At 42.2% G+C, this 18,196-nt stretch overlaps 1 protein-coding gene across 1 annotated transcript in view; it reads left to right on the forward strand.

Annotated features, from left to right (window-relative positions):
- The window catches only part of Hdc (histidine decarboxylase), a 110,754-nt gene that overhangs the window by 35,831 nt on the left and 56,727 nt on the right, over positions 1–18,196 (forward strand). The window contains exons 5-6 of the mRNA XM_067148166.2: positions 8,087–8,221; positions 10,982–11,125. Coding sequence (XP_067004267.2) covers positions 8,087–8,221; positions 10,982–11,125 — 279 coding nt within the window. The remainder of the gene's footprint in view (positions 1–8,086; positions 8,222–10,981; positions 11,126–18,196) is intronic.

Here is an 18,196-nt window from a genome sequence, read left to right on the forward strand (position 1 = left end):
TTGTATCCACGTCTGGTATCCTCAGTCTTGCTCCAACGATGGGCGCCAATTTTTCTTGAGCCGAGCTAGGGAAAAATTTTCTTGCCATGAGTGGGCGACTGCCTTTTTCCTGAATCGAACGCTTAGTCCCGCGGTGTCTTTCTCCTTTCGAGCTCTACGAGTGGGTAACAATTTTTTTCTTGCACCGTTCTTATGGGTGACTGACTATTTATCTAGAGCCGTGCTACAGTGCCTATCTCACCTTTCGGTCCTCCTCGGCAATCAAGAAAATTCAATGTTCGAACAATATCTCAGGGAATAAGTTACATCAGCATTTTTTACCGTGAATCCGACTGGGATTACCCTCTCTACCTTTCATTATATACGAACATCGATTGGAATATTTGGTCATGAAGACTCGGTTTCAAACTCAATTAATTACCATCATCAGGTAAGATATTACCTTAAATTAATCTTATAATCTATAAATAATATAAAATCACTTAAATTCTAAATTATTAATATTTATTCAAAATTATATCATATTTTCAGATGAGCTAAATGTTTTCTAAATATTTTGTATGTACATTGGTATTTCATCCAAACAAAAAAAAATCTTGAAATCGTCCTTGAAGTCCATGATCATTAATCAAAATCTACCTCATTATTGCCTATGGTCTCATCCTACCAAATAACTCTTCTCCTAAAATTTTTCATGGATTAAGATTGTTTGATGAATTCATCCTGACTTATTATGAATTACAATCTATCTTCATATTCTCATTCTCTTATTGAAAAAAATTATAATTGTATAGTTCTTTATATTGACATTTAGAAATTAATTAGATTAATGAATTAGCTTGAAATTGTGTAAATGACACAACAAGAGTAAAATAAAAGTGAAACTCTTTTATGAATAAAGTCAAATTCTCATGAAATATAAGATTCTACTGTTCAGCTCCAGCAGAATGTCGAGTTCTGACATACATCCAGTTTCGGTTATTGATATTTTACAAAGTTTCAAACTTAAGAATCCGAGAATATATTTTTTTTTTTAACTTTTGGTAAGTAAGCTTAATTATCTGTCTGGGCTCTTCAACTAACTTTATCTTTCAGAAAACACACGCAGAATAAGAAATGTTTCATGATTGTAGCTCGTAATAGCTACCTACGTTAATATATATATATATATATAAACACACACACACACATATATATATATATATCATTATTCATGACTAGATGTGATCAGAATATTCCTATGAAACCTGTAAAATCTTCAAGATAGACTCAACACCTTTGCATTCAGGTTATAATATGTCGCACCGCTTAATAAATTCAATTATATGTTTGCAATAAGTCAAGGAATACCTTAGATGACAGTTCCTAAGCCATTAGTAGTGATTAGCTAACATTACGATGACACTAATTTCATACCTGCCGACACTAATCTAGTGTTTCAGCTTAAATCAACTTAAATATCAAATAGGATGTGGACATTTTCTTTGAGGTTGCCATAATAGCCTGAGTTGTAGGTTAATTTCCGATGACCATACTTCATTAACATCCTGTAAACCCATCTTCAATTTGCCAATACGTCACATATAGATTTTTCGAGGTTACGTCGCTTTAAGCATTAAATAAAACCTTAATTCTACACTACGTTACATACACTCTCATTAATTACTTATACATGAGATTCTTTCCTCAAACGACCTTCCATTTATTATCATTCCCCAAACAAATATTCAAGGATATGTATTATTTATTATTCGCACTCCCTATCTCATATTTCCATCATATCCTTACATCACCGCATGCATAAACTTCATTTGATCTATTCAATGTAACGCTCGATTTGAATAATTCCATATCCCAATGAAATGACAATATTATGGATCGACAACATCTATTTCTGACAATATGCACTTGATTTTTCAAAATATATTTATAAATATAACCCATATTTACTCACGTTTGGCAGTAAGTTGGTATTAATGATGATCTTGGTAACCTACGATTCGATATGCATTACCGGTATTTACTCACTCCAAGTACATTTGAACGGCTTGATTATGGCATAACTCTTTAAAAATCGACTGACAAGACGTTATTATAGTGCTTCATTGGCGAATGCGACATTTCCTACAGATGGAAGTTTTTATCTGCTTTTGAAGATTACCAAACACCTTCATCTGAACAGCACTATCAATACGTTCGCGATGAAACTATCTTTATAAGTCATCTCTCGAAGATACATCGATCCATTCCTTACATCAACACAACCAACAAATTACTACATGATACTACACAAATATCTACTTTTAAAAAATACAGCTTTTAAACTTATCTTATTCTGCCTGTGTTTTGGGCTGGGACTGCTGTAATTTCGTCCTCTTATGTGGCGATCATCTCTGGTTTATATCCGCGGCATCTCCGAGTCTTGATCGCTGGACTTGTGTTGTCGGGCAAGGCCGGTTCGGTTTCCGTCTGTCGCCAATCCCATCTCCATTTAGCAGGCCATCACAGCGTTTTCACGTACATACATGTAAAACATAGACAAATATAACATTAATTCCACGGTCTCCATAGTTATAAAGCCTTCTTATATTCTTTAGGTTCTTATGAGGAGAATATGATGACGTAAATTCAACTACTGCAGTTTTAACGACACGAATGGTGGCTTAAATACTGTCAGGTTAATGTTTAAATGCTTCAAGATATTATTTTCATAGAAATCTACTTCAATAAACTTTCATCGATCCTCAGTTCAACCCTGCTTTCCGTTCAGTCGTCTTCTTTATTTCATGCAGTGTAATTTGCCTATGACCCTATATCTTTACGAGAAATATAACATTTGGACTTCGTATTTTTGTTAATTCTTCCGATAATTTTAGTATCTTCTCTCTAAAATCTGCTATTTCTTTATAAGTAGCTTCTTGAAATCTTCTGTGTATATTCTTCCTTTTTACGATCTTCGAGTGTTCCTACTGTTGGTTTATAGTGAACTTTTCTTATATCACGGTTACCTGGATTCCGTTTGCCTGTATACTTTCCCTTATGTTAGCGGCCACATGGATTCCATTAGTCTGTATTTCATTACTTCGAATTTTCTGCCGCACGATTTACGGAACTTTACCGCTATTCTCGGCAAATGACGATTTCAATTCCCTGTTATTTTTTTTATAAAAATTTTATATTTAGGGCAATGAAATGGCACACTTCCAATCGACCACTGCTCAGCCCGAAGACCTGCAGATTATGAGGTGTCGTGTGGTCAGCACGAAGAATCCTCTCAGTCATTATTCTTGGCTTTCTAGACCGGGGCCGCCATCTCACCGTCAGATAGCTCCTCAATTATAATCACGTAGGCTGAGTGGACCTCAAACCAGTCCTCAGGTCCAGGTAAAAGTCCCTGACCTGGCCGGGAATCGAACCCGGGGCCTCCGGGTAAGAGGCAGGCACGCAACCCCTACATCACGGGGCTGGCTAATTTTGAAAGACAAGTAATCAATATTCCTGGCGATCTCCTTGCATTTTACGAGAACTAAGAACGAAAAGAGTTTCCGTCTGTCCTTCATGAGCATGCAAATTTGTTAGGCTACCGTATTTGGCTCTAATAGCTTTGCAAACGTACGAGAGCTGTAAAGAAAGAAGTAGCGGTATTGATAGAACGTCCGCCTCTGTGGTGTAGTGGTTAGTGTGATTAGCTGCCATCCCAGGAGGCCCAAGTTCGATTCCCGGCTTTGCCATGACATTTGCAAAGTGGTACGAGGGCAAATGCCGGGATGGTGCCTAACTTAAGGCCACGGCCGCTTCCTTCCCTCCTCCTTGCTTATCCCTTCCAGTCTTCCCATCCGTCCACAAGACTCCTGTTCAGCATAGCAGGTGAGGCCGCCTGGGCGAGGTAGTTGTCATCCTCCCCAGTTGTATCCCCCGACCCAGAGTTTGAAGCTCCAGGACACTGCCCTTGAGGCGGTAGAGGTGAGATCCCTCGCTGAGTCCGAGGGAAAAAACCGAATCTGGAGGGTAAACAGATAAAGACAAAGAAGAAGAAGAAGAAGAAGGATTGATAGAACGCAATATTTAATGGACTTACAAGTACAATTGCATTACATTCCTTCAATATAGTCACCCGCAAAGTCTATTATTACCTTTTGCCAAAAGTCGGGAAGCCGTAGGGGACCGCTGGCAAGGCATTCTCTGCTGACGATAGCGACGGAGCGCCCCACTGCGCGGAGTAGAGATGCAACATCGGGAAACGGCACCTCGTAGGAGTTCCTTGAACTTCGAAAATAGATCGAAGACACAAGGACGCATGTGTGGTGAGTACGGAGGGTGTTCCAAGACCTCCCAATGCCACCGTTGCAATAACTGATTGCGACATGACAACGTGCGTTGTCGTGATCGTCTCGTAATAAACGTGTACGTTTTGCGTCGCATAGCCAGACGCAGATGTCGCTCCAGAAATCGGCAATAGTATTCACCCTCTTACCTCAGGCACAGCGTGCGTAAGAATAACATCCTGTAGTCGTATGTCACCATAAGCTTCACCCCGCTGGGTTTCTGTCGACATTTCTGTGGACATGGCGAACCTGGGTGACGCCTTTCATTCGATTCACGCTTAAGTCAGGCTTGTAGGCTTGCTGAAGAAATTAGTCTCCTTCATTGCGGTATCTGTCCAGGTGTAATCAGCCAGTGCATACCGGTGCCAGTTCTCTACGTCCGTAAGTTAATGTGGAACCCAATGGGACGCAAGTTTCCTCATGTTAACACATTTCGTCAGTACGTGCCACACCGTTTGATGACTGAGACCAACCTCTATGGAATAACTCCTCGGCAACCCACTCACGATGTCAATATGATCTTGAGGAATGGACGGTCGACTCAAACTTGTGTGTTGTTTACGTTCCGCTCTTCGACGCGCTGAGTTGGTTTCGCTGTGTTGTCAGACAAGATCACTGGAGCAGGGTCCGGTTGACTAACTGCTAACCCTCCTGGGTCACTTGTATCAGCTGCACTGTTTACAGACCTCTTCTCGGCTAACCTAGTCTGACGTAAGGCACATTCTGGTCGCAAATGATTTGTGGAATTAAAAAAGGCTAGACGTGCACGCACTTGTCCATCATAAATAATTTGCGTACGGTATGCTTCAGTACAAATGATTAATGTGATAGGTGTTTCAATTTCTATTCATAAAGCACGTATACTATTATGCACTCCGAAGGGATAATCCTGAGACCTTTCTTCTGTTTGCAGTATTTACCAAGCACCGAGTTAAAAGATTCTATCGGGACTTCTGGTGGTACATTTAACACCGGAACCGTTTTCCGTATTGTGTATGCGTCACTCCATTTATACTTCCCTATGCAACCATCCAATAATGTCATATTGTGTGTACTCTGATAGTTATAACACATTTCAAAAAGAGTAGTTGATATTACCTTGATGAAGGTACCATTTTCTAGATTGCCCAGCTGACTCATTTCTATCCGGTCCGCATTCAGTTTCAAGAAGTGTTGGATTCATTCAAAAGTTTCCCATGCCGAAAGTCTGTTGTCTCGTTCAAATGAATATTTCAAGCTACTTTCACGTGTGAATGTTGTTGTCATGTTTGCTTTCTGAGTATTTACACAATAAACTCACTTGCATTAAAGTTAAGTATCAAAACTATCAGAATTATTTATAGTACTGTTATACTGTTGTGCGGTTTGGGGCGCGCAGCTGTGAGCTTGCATCGGGGAGATAGTAGGTTTGAACCCCACTGTCGGCAACCCCGAATTTAGTTTTCCGTGGTTTCCCATTTTCGCACCAAATGTACCTTAATTAAGGCCGCAGCCGATCCCTTCCCACTCCTAGCCCTTTCCTGTCCCATCGTCGCCATAAGACCGACCACAAGCTGCTAACACACACACAGAGAGAGAGAGAAAGAGGGGAAGATAGAGAGAAAAAGAGAGAGAGAGAGAGAGAGAGGCACGTTACCTTCCACTCACCGAGAGTGGCGGCCAACTGCAGTCCCATTCCGACCCTCACGAAACGCATTGACCCCCATCGTGCAACCGTTCTATACGGTATGGCATTCTCACCACAGGCTCTACGTAATTTAATTTATTGCTTGCTACAGGATTTTCATCCCAATTACAGCAGCATTCTTAGTGATACACAGAGAACTTACAAATAATATTATTAAGTATTACCTAGCCTAAATCTATTCTAAACTAATCTTAATCTAATCCTTTTTACTGAAAAACTGAAGTACTTTCTAGACATTCCATATTGCCATAAGAACAAAGTTTAACTGCATAAATAAAAGTAATCACAATTAATAACAACAACTCAATACACAGTCTACAGCATTAACATTTGGAAACACACAAAAAATCAAAGAACAATACATTACTTATTATAACATTAACGGGAATTTAAAGGTTGTTAGGTGTGATGCTCCATACCGACTGTGGGATCAATTACATGGCCTCGGTGACATTCTGATGGATTTTTGCCACGGGCAACCTCGATTTTAATCCACGAACTCTGATTACCTTTTGAAAACAGGCTTTAGAGCGGGGAAATCGACGCTCTTCACTTCAACGCCACACAACAACAACACTCCCAACTTGACGCACGTCAAATGCCACTACACATCGACAACAGCGTCACCTGATCGCTCTCATATCTTATTTGCGCATGCCCGATCTCCTGCGAGTGTCCAAACAATGTTGTCATTGCTTTATTTACAGCCCTCGTATATAGTCAATCAAGATCGAGAATGAGAATAAAACTAGGTCATGTCCGTGTGATTCTGTGTTGGAAGCAAGGTCGTAAGATCATTCTGCGCAAACAATTTACACTGACATCACTAAGTTATTGAATTCAATGAAATGTCAGGAAGCTTCCTAAATGCAGGAAAGAGGACGATTTCTTTTATTAGTCAGTTTAACGTCCAGGGTTGGTGTTTCCTTCGGACTCAGAGAGAGATCCCACTTCTACCCCCTCAGGGGGAGTGTCCTGGAGCGTGAGATATTTGGTTGGGGATACAACTGGGGAGAAGGATCAGTACTTTCCCCAGTGGCCTCACCTGTTATACAGAACAAGGGCCTTGTGGGGGATTGGAAGACTGGAAGGGATAGAGTAGGAAGAGGGAAGGAAGCGGCCGTGGCATTTGGCTGGAGAAGAAGTTGGAAAACACGGAAAACCACTTCGAGGATAGCTGAGGTGGGAATGGAACCCCTTCTACTCCACTCACCTTCCGAGGCTCGTGCCACTTTTAAAATTTCATGATAACCGGAACCGGGAATTGAACATGGGCGCTCGGGGGTGGCAACTAATCGCACAAACCATCGCTATTGTTTTCCGTTTCTTTCCACTCACTCGCTATCTCTCTCCCTCAGGGCTCGCTCTCAGTCCTGAGAACCCGGGACTGCCTCCTTAGATTGGTCTGGTTCAGCCAACTCACCCAGTTTTAGTATTTCTATTTCATTCGCTACTAAGTTCGCGACGCTCCTGTGGTGGAGTAAAGTAACTCATCTCTCTAGAATGTGATCAAGGACAAATTATGCTTGCGAACAATATTCGGAACTATGTGGGGCGTTAGCTGCGGGGTATAAGTCTTACAGTTCCAAGCTTTCTTTCAGGATATGCTGGGTTCGAACTCCAAAGTCGGCAGCTATTAAGGTGGTTTCTAGTAGTTTCCCATTTTTACAAGAGGAAAACACTGGGGCTGAACCTTAGTTAAGACCACGGTCGCTTCCTTCCCCAGCGAGTTCGATAGCTGTAGTCGCTTAAGTGCGGCCCGTATCCAGTAATCGGGAGATAGTGGGTTCCAGCCCCACTGTCGGCAGCCCTGAAGATGGTTTTCCGCGGTTTCCCAATTTCACACCAGGCAAATGCCGGGGCTGTACCTTAATTAAGGCCACGGCCGGTTCCTTCCCATTCCTAGGCCTTTCCTATCCCGTCGTCGCCATAAGACATATCTGTGTCGGTGCGACGTAAAGCAAATTGCAAAATAATCCCAGCTAATCCCTAAAAAGTTGAGCCGTTTGTGTAAATCTAAGTGAGCAGTTGAACGCGAGCTTCATATGACCACTGAACTTCACCACTGTTGCAGACCACATCCAGCGAGGCGACGTTCGTGTGTCTGCTGGCCGGCAGGACAGAGGCGATCAGGAGGTACAAGCAACAGGATCCTGAACTGGAGGACGCCGAAATCAACAGTCGACTAGTGGCCTACTGCTCTGACCAGGTGAGGAGCTAGGGACCTGTGCAGTTACTATACATGTCAATTAAAACAGACTCTCATCGGCTACGTATCCGAGTTTGTTGTAATATTCAGGGTTGCAGGGTCGGACCTCATGATGATGATGATGATGATTGTTGTTTCAAGGGCCTAACATCTAGGTCATGGGCCCCTAATGGTACGAGGTGAAACGAAATTATAATTAAAATTTTAAAATGCATCCACTGACTATAATTTAAAACAAATTATGATGAAAAGAAAGGGTGTGACAAAAACAGTTTGAAGAGAACTGCAGTAAACTATCGTAGTTAAAGAAATCAGAAATGACAGTCTGTTTCACATTCCTCTTCGCAGATAAAGAAACACACAAAAACCTAATTGCGTCGAGTTTCACTGCTATAGTTAAAACAGTCCTTGGAATGTACAACAATGTGTAAAAACGAGATTACAAAGGGATTATTTTAGTTCAAAGCAGGTGTCTTATAGCTACAGTGCTACTGTTTAAATCCTTCTGGGTACTGGGCGAGTTGGCCGTGCGGTTAGGAGCGCGGAGCTGTGAGCTCGGATCCGGGAGATAGTGGGTTCGAAACCCACTGTCCGCAGCCCTCAAAATGGTTTTCCGCGGTTTCCCATTTTCACACCAGGCAAATGCTGGGTCTGTATCTTAATTAAGGCCACGGCCGCTTCCTTCCCATTCCTAGGCCTTTCCTGTCACATTGTCGCCATAAGACCTATCTGTGTCGGTGCGACGTAAAAAAAGATGGCAAAAAAAGAAATCCTTCTGGTATCATCCCTTGAATTCCCAGAGTTAGGCCGGCCATACACGTTGCGGCGTACCGGAGAGGTTTGCCTGTACAGTTGACCTGCGCAGTAAACCTGTACAGGCGACGACCTCATACACGGTACGGTTTACCCATCAGTTGACCTTATGGCATCGACACGACAATTCCTCGGATTCCTTCAACTTTGTCAATCATTTTGTATAAGCGGCATCCCTCAGTGCACGATTATGATACTCCTTGCTCTTCACGCTCCACAGACAAGGTTCAGATTTGTACAACTCGATAAACTCCTCTAAAACTTGAGTTCGCTTACGGTTTGACATGTTTTGTATAGTATTCTATCAAAACAAAACAAAAAATCACCGTCAACCAAAAATAAATTAAAAAACAAAACAAACCGAGTGGTTTTGTAAAAACAAGTAAACAGAACGCCAGACCCTCTTCCTACGCTTGTCCTGTTTCAACTGAACTGAAACCTGTGCAGGTCTAGGGTGAATCACACAGACGTGCAGTTATGTTCAACTGCGCAGGTAACGGAATTGTTTTTCGATTCTTCCTGGCTCGCCTGTACAGGTCTGGCCATCTGTGCAGGTTCATCGAACGTAGGTGCCATCCACGCTCCGGTTTACCTGCGCAGGTCAACTGTACAAGTAAACCTCTCCGGTACGCCGCAGCGTGTATGACCGGCCTTACTCAACAAACTCACCCCTCTGGTAATTTCCCAGCTATAAACACTCTTATAATAATGTTATTGTTTTTACGTCCCACTAACTATTTTCTGACCGTTTTTCGGAGACGCCGAGGCCAGACCAGTTCCTTTATGTGCCATTAAATCTACTGACGCGAGGCTGACGTATTTGAGCACCTTTAAATTCCACCGGACTTAGCCAGGATCGAACCTACCAAGTTGGGCTCAGAAGGCCAGCGCCTCAACTTACTGCGCCACTCAGCGAACCTACCAAGTTGGGCTCAGAAGGCCAGCGCCTCAACTTACTGCGCCACTCAGCGAACCTACCAAGTTGGGCTTAGAAGGCCAGCGCCTCAACTTACTGCGCCACTCAGCGAACCTACCAAGTTGGGCTCAGAAGGCCAGCGCCTCAACTTACTGCGCCACTAAGCGAACCTACCAAGTTGGGCTTAGAAGGCCAGCGCCTCAACTTACTGCGCCACTCAGCGAACCTACCAAGTTGGGCTCAGAAGGCCAGCGCCTCAACTTACTGCGCCACTCAGCGAACCTACCAAGTTGGGCTCAGAAGGCCAGCGCCTCAACTTACTGCGCCACTCAGCGAACCTACCAAGTTGGGCTTAGAAGGCCAGCGCCTCAACTTACTGCGCCACTCAGCGAACCTACCAAGTTGGGCTCAGAAGGCCAGCACCTCAACTTACTGCGCCACTCAGCGAACCTACCAAGTTGGGCTTAGAAGGCCAGCGCCTCAACTTACTGCGCCACTCAGCGAACCTACCAAGTTGGGCTCAGAAGGCCAGCGCCTCAACTTACTGCGCCACTCAGCCAGGCATAAATACTCTTGCTTGCTATGTTTACACAATAGGAAAGTTCAATATTCGCAGGACAGTGAAATATGTTTCTAATTAATTATGTGCTTAGATTATCGTAGTAACAGTACCTGAAGTGGTAATCGGAATGGAGAGTTTCATCGTTAACAAGAGTATGGCTAAATCGAGAGGAATTTTACAATAAATTAACGGAATTAATGCAGGTACCGCAATGTTTTATTGTTACAGAAGGATTATCGTTGTACGGATATTTCACTGTACTGCATTGATCCTACACGGGTAATTCAAACGTCTCGATAATGAGTAATGTATTCGAAACATTGTCAAAGTATACATTATGGGGAAAAGCACGATACCGGTACGGCCCAATTCATGTGTATTCACTGAATAAATATATCAACCACACAATCAATGATTCCAGCGAATAAGTAAAATTATGAACCATAACCTGTGCTCTCTCTTGTTTCAGGCACACTCTTCTGTAGAGAAGGCTGGGCTCATCGGCCTGGTGAAGATGCGCTATATTGAGACTGACGACAATCTGTCCCTGCGAGGAGACCATCTGTTAGAGGCTATAGCCAGGGACAGGGCCAAAGGACTCATACCTTTCTTTGTGAGTTCTGCACCATATTTACTTCGAGAATGTAGACTAGGTCTGCCGGTTTTTGTTACATTGCTATGAATAAAACTATGGGGATCTACCGACAAAACATGGCCAGTAATTTAGTCCAGTGGCGACTGAAATTTAGGCCATTCCCGTCCAAGATATCGAATTCTCAGGTTTTGGTTTGAAAACTTCTTCACTTCTCTCTTGCAAACTTTGTAATTAACTTTACCCTACCATCAGTTTTGAAGGTCTAATTGTCATTTTTTAAATGAAAAGCTTATGGATTTAGAGAGAAAATCCACGCCTTCAGTTCCTGTTTTCTTAATTTTATATTTTTCAGCAGTTTGTCGCAAACAAAAAGCTCCTTACATAACATTTTCTCTCATATTCCTGTGAAACTTTCAGTAAATCTTCCAGTATGTATAGGATTTAAAAGTTACTATGTATTTCCATGTTCAAGTGAATAATACAACCTTCATTGGCTCTAAAATCCTTTTGTACACATTTTCTAAGAGAAATTTGAAAATGCATCTCATCTGCATTTCTTTCCTGAAAACAAAACGCAGATTAACTGTTAATATATTAAGGACTAGATGTCCGAATTTCAGTTCAAAAATTTAAATGATATCACTCAAGGAGCGTATTTTGTGCTGCATGGTAAAATACATACAATTAAAAATTGATTGATGAAAAACTTTTATGTAGTGATTTCTCATATGATTTTGTATTGGCGGTTAATGTTATTGTGATCGGTAGAAAACGACGGAATTTGTAAATTTTGGATATGGCTCGATCCAGTAAAGTAGACGATCGAGTAGCAGATCCCAACCCCACTTTACATACCACTAGCCCATCACTGGAGAGGTCTAATTACCGCCTGTTTTGTGGAGTTCTTTAGAAGTTCATTCGTTATCATTCTGCAGATATCTCTTAACAGCTCTGTTTCTTGTTGATCGGCAACATGGCTCGTTGGAATGAAGTTGAAGATCACATAGCCACTAACAGGGATGTACTCCATCATGGCTGGATATCACGCGAGGTTTAACACAAATTAGACTATGTGTGTGGTGTGGGCCAGGTTACGTATTTAAGGTTTAATCATGTGTATTTTCTTCAGATTAAGGCCACATCATGTTTATTACTTTTAAGTAAGTTTTCATATGTTCTAAGTTGTTCAAGAAACTTCTAGTTACATGTATGTTAACTCAAGAGAACTATGGACTGAGATGTATTTATGCTTATCACTTGTATATAATCTTTCGTGTGTTCAAAGTTGTCAAGGAAACTACCAGTTGTATGTGTATTGTCTTAAGTGAACGCTGGAAACTTGATTTACTCTGGGTGTTTTGGGATATCCTTAGGTAATACGCCGAGGGCTGAACAATATGCATATATTTGTCCGAAAGATTCGTAACGCGTTCCAAGTACAGTGTTTAAGAACTAAGATGGTGTCCATTTTAACTTTTCAGAACTAAGACTGACTCAATTTTAACTTCTCACTTATGGTCGTTGACAACGTAAATCAAGGGTTAATCGAAAGAGCAGTGGCGTGTACTGAACCCCATCTACCACAGCGCTGCTGGGGTAAATGACTTTGTATTTACATTTTATTATTCCTTAGAACGCTTTTTACAAAGTTTAAAAAGCTGCGAACTTTAAGCCAAGCCAAGTACGCTCGCACTACCGCAGTTCAACTTCTCCAACGAGCTGGGTGTCCTTGCCGGCGCGAAAGAGAACTACCCCAGCGAAATTTAAGTCGCTTGGTTGACGCATGCAATTGAAGCTTCCTTGTCCTGGGAGCGGGGCGGGGTTGTGGGTCCTTCCCCGACAGCAATTTACGGTGACAGGCCAGCTAGCTTAGGTAGGGCATGTTAGTTATAATACTTGATACTCGAAGTGTTCAACGCCACACACTAGAGACTACAAGAAAATATAAACATGTTAACAGTATAGCCACTTGCACATCCTCTTGGTAATAAAAATAGAGCCAGTTTATGAAATCAATTGTAATTTAGAAGAATATATTTTTTTTTTTGGATTTCGGCATGTTTAAAGTTTCTTCGAACAATTCGTTGATGGCACGTGTAGAGAATGTTTCCCGATAGCAGCAGAAAAATGTTTATGTTGCCCAGCATGAACACAAAGCTAAGCAGGAAGTAAAATAAGGTTGTATTTGGTTGTCTGTGATGGTGGTATATAGTGAATTTTTGTAGTGTTCCTCTTGGATTATAGGTGAAGTTTTCGTGAGTTCTGTGCCATTCTTCATTAATACAACGTGTGTTATATGTCGTGATGTCTATTTTCTCTCGTTTGTCGTTGATGCACGTACACTCCGTAAGCGAGTGAAACTATAAAAGTTCGGCGACGGTAAAATACCAGTTAAATTTTGCTGATTTAGTTTTGGTAAGGCTTTCTAAGTTAAAAACAAATAGTCCCAGTGTATTTTTGTGGAAACAATGACTGTACAATCACGAAGCATCACCGGGTGAATTTGTAAGTACATTGTTTAAAATCTGCTATAGATTAAGTTGTGATGGTGTCGTCACTGTCTGAATATCAATTTGGAGATATGTGCGATTATGTGGTTGAAAATATTATTGAGAGCCCTTTCTCAGGTAGACCTTTGCACGAAAAATTCAACCTTATAAAATTGTAATGTTGACTTTAGAGAGTGTAGTGGGGCTACGATTGCGTATATTAAATAAAAACTATTTTTTGCAGCTGGGGTAACAAATATGTTCACCGCACGCCACTGCGAAAGAGATATCTATCTCACGGTTTGGGTTTGTATGTTTTGCTTTAATACGATCTGTTAAATTGATACAAGCGTTTTCGGAGTGTAGAATTCCATCCATGATGCAGCTATTCAATTGTTGCAACGCAATTTCTGATTCGAAATTATTGTTATTATTGGCGCGTGGCCTACGGAGATGTCTGGTGCTGGTCTTTCGAGCTGACGCCTGATAAGCAACCTGCGTGTCTGAGAGAATGGGGCCCTACATATGATCAATTCTAATGGTGAAGACGGCATACACACCTAGCCCCTGAAGCATCGGAGATAATCAATGAAAGTTAAAATCCCCGACACACGAGAATCAAACCCGGGACTCTGGGCCAAAGGCCATAACGCTAACAATTTAGTCATGGCCATTAGAAGTAATTGAAAGCTTGAGTTTTCTTTGCAAATTTATATGATGTTCGAAAACAGAACTCCCGATTTCTTGTTTTTTGTTTTGTTCAGAGTCTCATAAAATATCATCTGTCTCTAGGTCAACTATCCAGAACTCGCGTCTGTTAGTTTTCGGTAGTTCGGTCTAGATTTAATAAAAACTTGTGGATAACTTTGTTAGGAGTCAACTTAAGAATTTGGTCGTGCTATCTGAGACGGTGAATTCCATAAGAAACGAATACACGACTGTTGGAATTCGCTTCCCGAGAAACAGATAGCGGCCTCACAGGGGGGGATTCCCTACTCGTCACCACCGATTTCGCTGAAATTTATAGAACATGTAGGGCTTGGCTAGAAATGAAAGTACCCGAAGTGGTAACTCCAGATGGCCAAGCGCATAGAAAATAAAAATAAAAATGTTGACGCGGCTCTCGCACCGTATAAGCCACTTACGTTACTGCGCACGCCAAGCAGTTGTTGGCTTAGCGGTAAGAGCTCGGACTGGCAATTCGATGATCGTGGGATCGACTCCCCGTGTGGAGAATGTTTTTTCTGTCAATTTCTTATTATTCATTTTCCAATTAAACAAAAAGGTGAATAATTAATTTTATTTATTTATTTATTTATTTATTTATTTATTTATTTATTTATTTATTTATACGCAGGTCCGCCTCTGTGGTGTAGTGGTTAGCGTGATTAGCTGCCACCCCGGAGGTCCGGGTTCGATTCCCGGCTCTGCCACGAAATTTGAAAAGTGGTACGAGGGCTGCAACGGAGTCCACTCAGCCTCGGGAGGTCAACTGAGTAGAGGTGGGTTCGATTCCCACCTCAGCCATCCTGGAAGTGGTTTTCCGTGGTTTCCCACTTCTCCTCCAGGCAAATGCCGGGATGGTACCTCACTTAAGGCCACGGCCGCTTCCTTCCCTCTTCCTTGTCTATCCCTTCCAATCTTCCCATCCCTCCACAAGGCCCCTGTTCAGCATAGCAGGTGAGCCCGCCTGGGCGAGGTACTGGTCATTCTCCCCAGTTGTATCCCCGACCCAAAGTCTGAAACTCCAGAACACTGCTCTTGAGGCGGTAGAGGTGGGATCCCTCGCCGAGTCCGAGGGAAAAGCCAACCCTGGAGGGTAAACAGATTAAGAAGAAGAAGAAGAAGAAGAAGAAGAAGAAAAGGCATTGAAAATGTAAAAAATTGAGATTTCATTCTCAGACTTTTTTCTACCTGCGCCAAGAATCTATTGTTTGTGTACAGCCGCTAGGAGCAACCTTCACTTGTCAGGTGGAAACGAATCCTACAGCGAAACGTCTATTCACGTTTATGGCACATTCCCCAAGGAGGGGAGATAGCCAATAAAGGAGAAAAAAAGAAGAATGTCTGTTTGAACACATCGGGAAAGTTCGCAACTCCAAATTTTCTACAGTTGTGCGCTCATTAAAAAAAATGACGCCCTATATGCCTTTTGCATATAAATAAATAAATGAATAATATAAAAATTGAGTAAAATATTCTCCACACGGGGAGTCGAACTCACGACCATTGTATTACTAGTCTAACCTGCTACCGCTTCGCCATATACTGCTCGGTGGGCGCGCTAACGTAAGTGGCCTATACGGTGCGAGAGTCGCGTCAACATTTTTATTTTTATTTTCTATGCGCTTGGCCATTTGGAGTTCCTGCTTTGGGTACTTTCATTTCTAGCCAAGCCCCGCATGTTCTATAAATTTGAGCGAAATCGGTGGTGACAAGTAGGGAATGCTCCCTTGTCAGTGGACAGATGAAGGTGGTGCCGTATTAAATCAAATAACAGCAGTGCGACGAACCCAGTTTCGAAGCCATTGTGAAAATAACACATTTTGAAACTTGACGTTTTATTTTAATTTCACATAAATAATGTACTTCCATCGAAAATGAAACGACGAGAGCTGGTATATTTTGATTTTCTTGTGCTATGAAATGAGACTGTGGAGTTATAATAAACTTACATTTAGAAGGAAGGTCCTGTGCAGCATCTCATCGACACAGTCTCCTTCTCCTCCTCTTCTTCCTGACTCTTCCCACAATTTACCGGGATCAGTAACGGGTGTAGTTTGGTCCAGTTTTACAGACGGATGCCAGTCCTACATGGAGGGAAGACTCGCCATGTTACTGTCTTGGCTGGTAGTGTGGTCTGTTGTATGAAGCTGAAGACAAGTGTATTAAAACGATCACAAGTACCCAGTCATCGAGCCAGAGGAATTAACCATACGCAGTTATAAATCTCGTCCTGTTCGGGAATCGAACCCAAGGCTCTCCGAACCGAAGGCCAAGGCGCTCACCATTCAGCCACGTAGCCGGACCTAATCATCACAGACTAATTGCGATAAGCTATCAGTCAACTGAACGCAATTTGTAATACCGTAGAGACGAGAAGGTACGTCATAAAAGCTGAACGGTAAGTACTTTCAAAAGATAGAATGATACTTCGGCATTTGAGGATGTTTAAATGCGTCTACTTCGTGTCGTTCACTTTTGGTATGTTGAACAATTCCAACAGGACAAAATTCCATCACAGTGGCGCCTATTGAAGGAATAAGAAAAATATTATCATCGAAATAGACTTTCAACCTATTAGGTCGTGTTCAGTACGTATAGTACGTGTTGAACAGATGTTAAGTAAAGAACAAAAATGGTCAATTGGACACCGGTGGGATGCGAACCCACAAACACCAGGTTTCGCGTCGGGAGCAAACGACGTTTTTTCGTCCAAGCAATCACTTGCACCCATTTACTTTCGAATCAGTAACTTGCACGCTTTTTCCCTTCAAAGAATTACAGGTGTCCGCCTCTGTGGTATAGTGGTTAGTGTAATTAACTGCCAGCCCGGAGATCCGGGTTCGATTCCCGGCTCTGCCATAAAATTTGAAAAATGATAAGAGGGCTGGAACGAGATCCACTCAGCCTCGGAAGGTCAAGTAAGTAGAGAGGGGGGGAGGTGAGGCTGCCTGGGCGAGGTACTGGTCATTCTCCCCAGTTGTATCCCCCAACCCAAAGTCTGAAACTCCAGGACACTGCCCTTGAGGCGGTAGAGGTGGGAGGCCTCACTGATTCCGAGGGAAAACCAACCCTCCAGGGTAAACGGCTTAAGAAGAATTACAAGCTTCGGTTATTTTTATGGATATGAAAACAAGTTATATATAATATTTTATTTTAAGAAAATTATAAAATATATTATTAAAATTAATAATGTTCAGGATCATTAATAAATATGATACTGTACTTTAAATGTTAGGCATGAATGATTATTGATCTGAATCCCAGAAATATTCCATGGCGTCATCATGGTTAGCGTGCTGGCCTTTGGCCACAGGGGTCTCGGGTTCGATTCCCGGCAGGGTCGGGAATTTTAAACATAATTGGTTAATTTCTCTGGTACGGGGGCTGGGTGTATGTGTCGTCTTCATGATCATATCATCCTCATCACGACACTTCAAATGAAAAGACTTGCACCTGGCGAGCCGAAGTCCTCGGACACATCCCGGTACTAAAAGCCATACGCCATTTCATTTCATCAGCATTGTCCTCCGCCGTTGTCGAAGAAGACGCTACTGCAGCCGAGACATTTCTTCTTCTGTCGCTTTGCTTCAGTGTTCACAAAAGTTCATGGAAGATTGGCGGCAAATATTGCAGAGAAGACTGTAAATCGTAGTACAGTACTTTACAGTGGTGATCTCTGGAAGCATTTCATACCCAGGGTTTAAAATTAACGCACTGGTTGTTCGGCGCCCAACCTTATATTTTTCCGTGTCACAAGTTTCATTCTCCGGATCTTCATTGAGCGGCCACTTGCGACCACTACTACTAAGGTAAGGTAAGGGTTGTTCTGCCCGAAGGCAGGTCCGAACCTCCGCAGAGGTGTTCCTGAGTCGGA

This window comes from Anabrus simplex, chromosome 5 (genome assembly GCF_040414725.1).
Source record: "Anabrus simplex isolate iqAnaSimp1 chromosome 5, ASM4041472v1, whole genome shotgun sequence".
Classification (NCBI taxonomy): domain Eukaryota; kingdom Metazoa; phylum Arthropoda; class Insecta; order Orthoptera; family Tettigoniidae; genus Anabrus; species Anabrus simplex.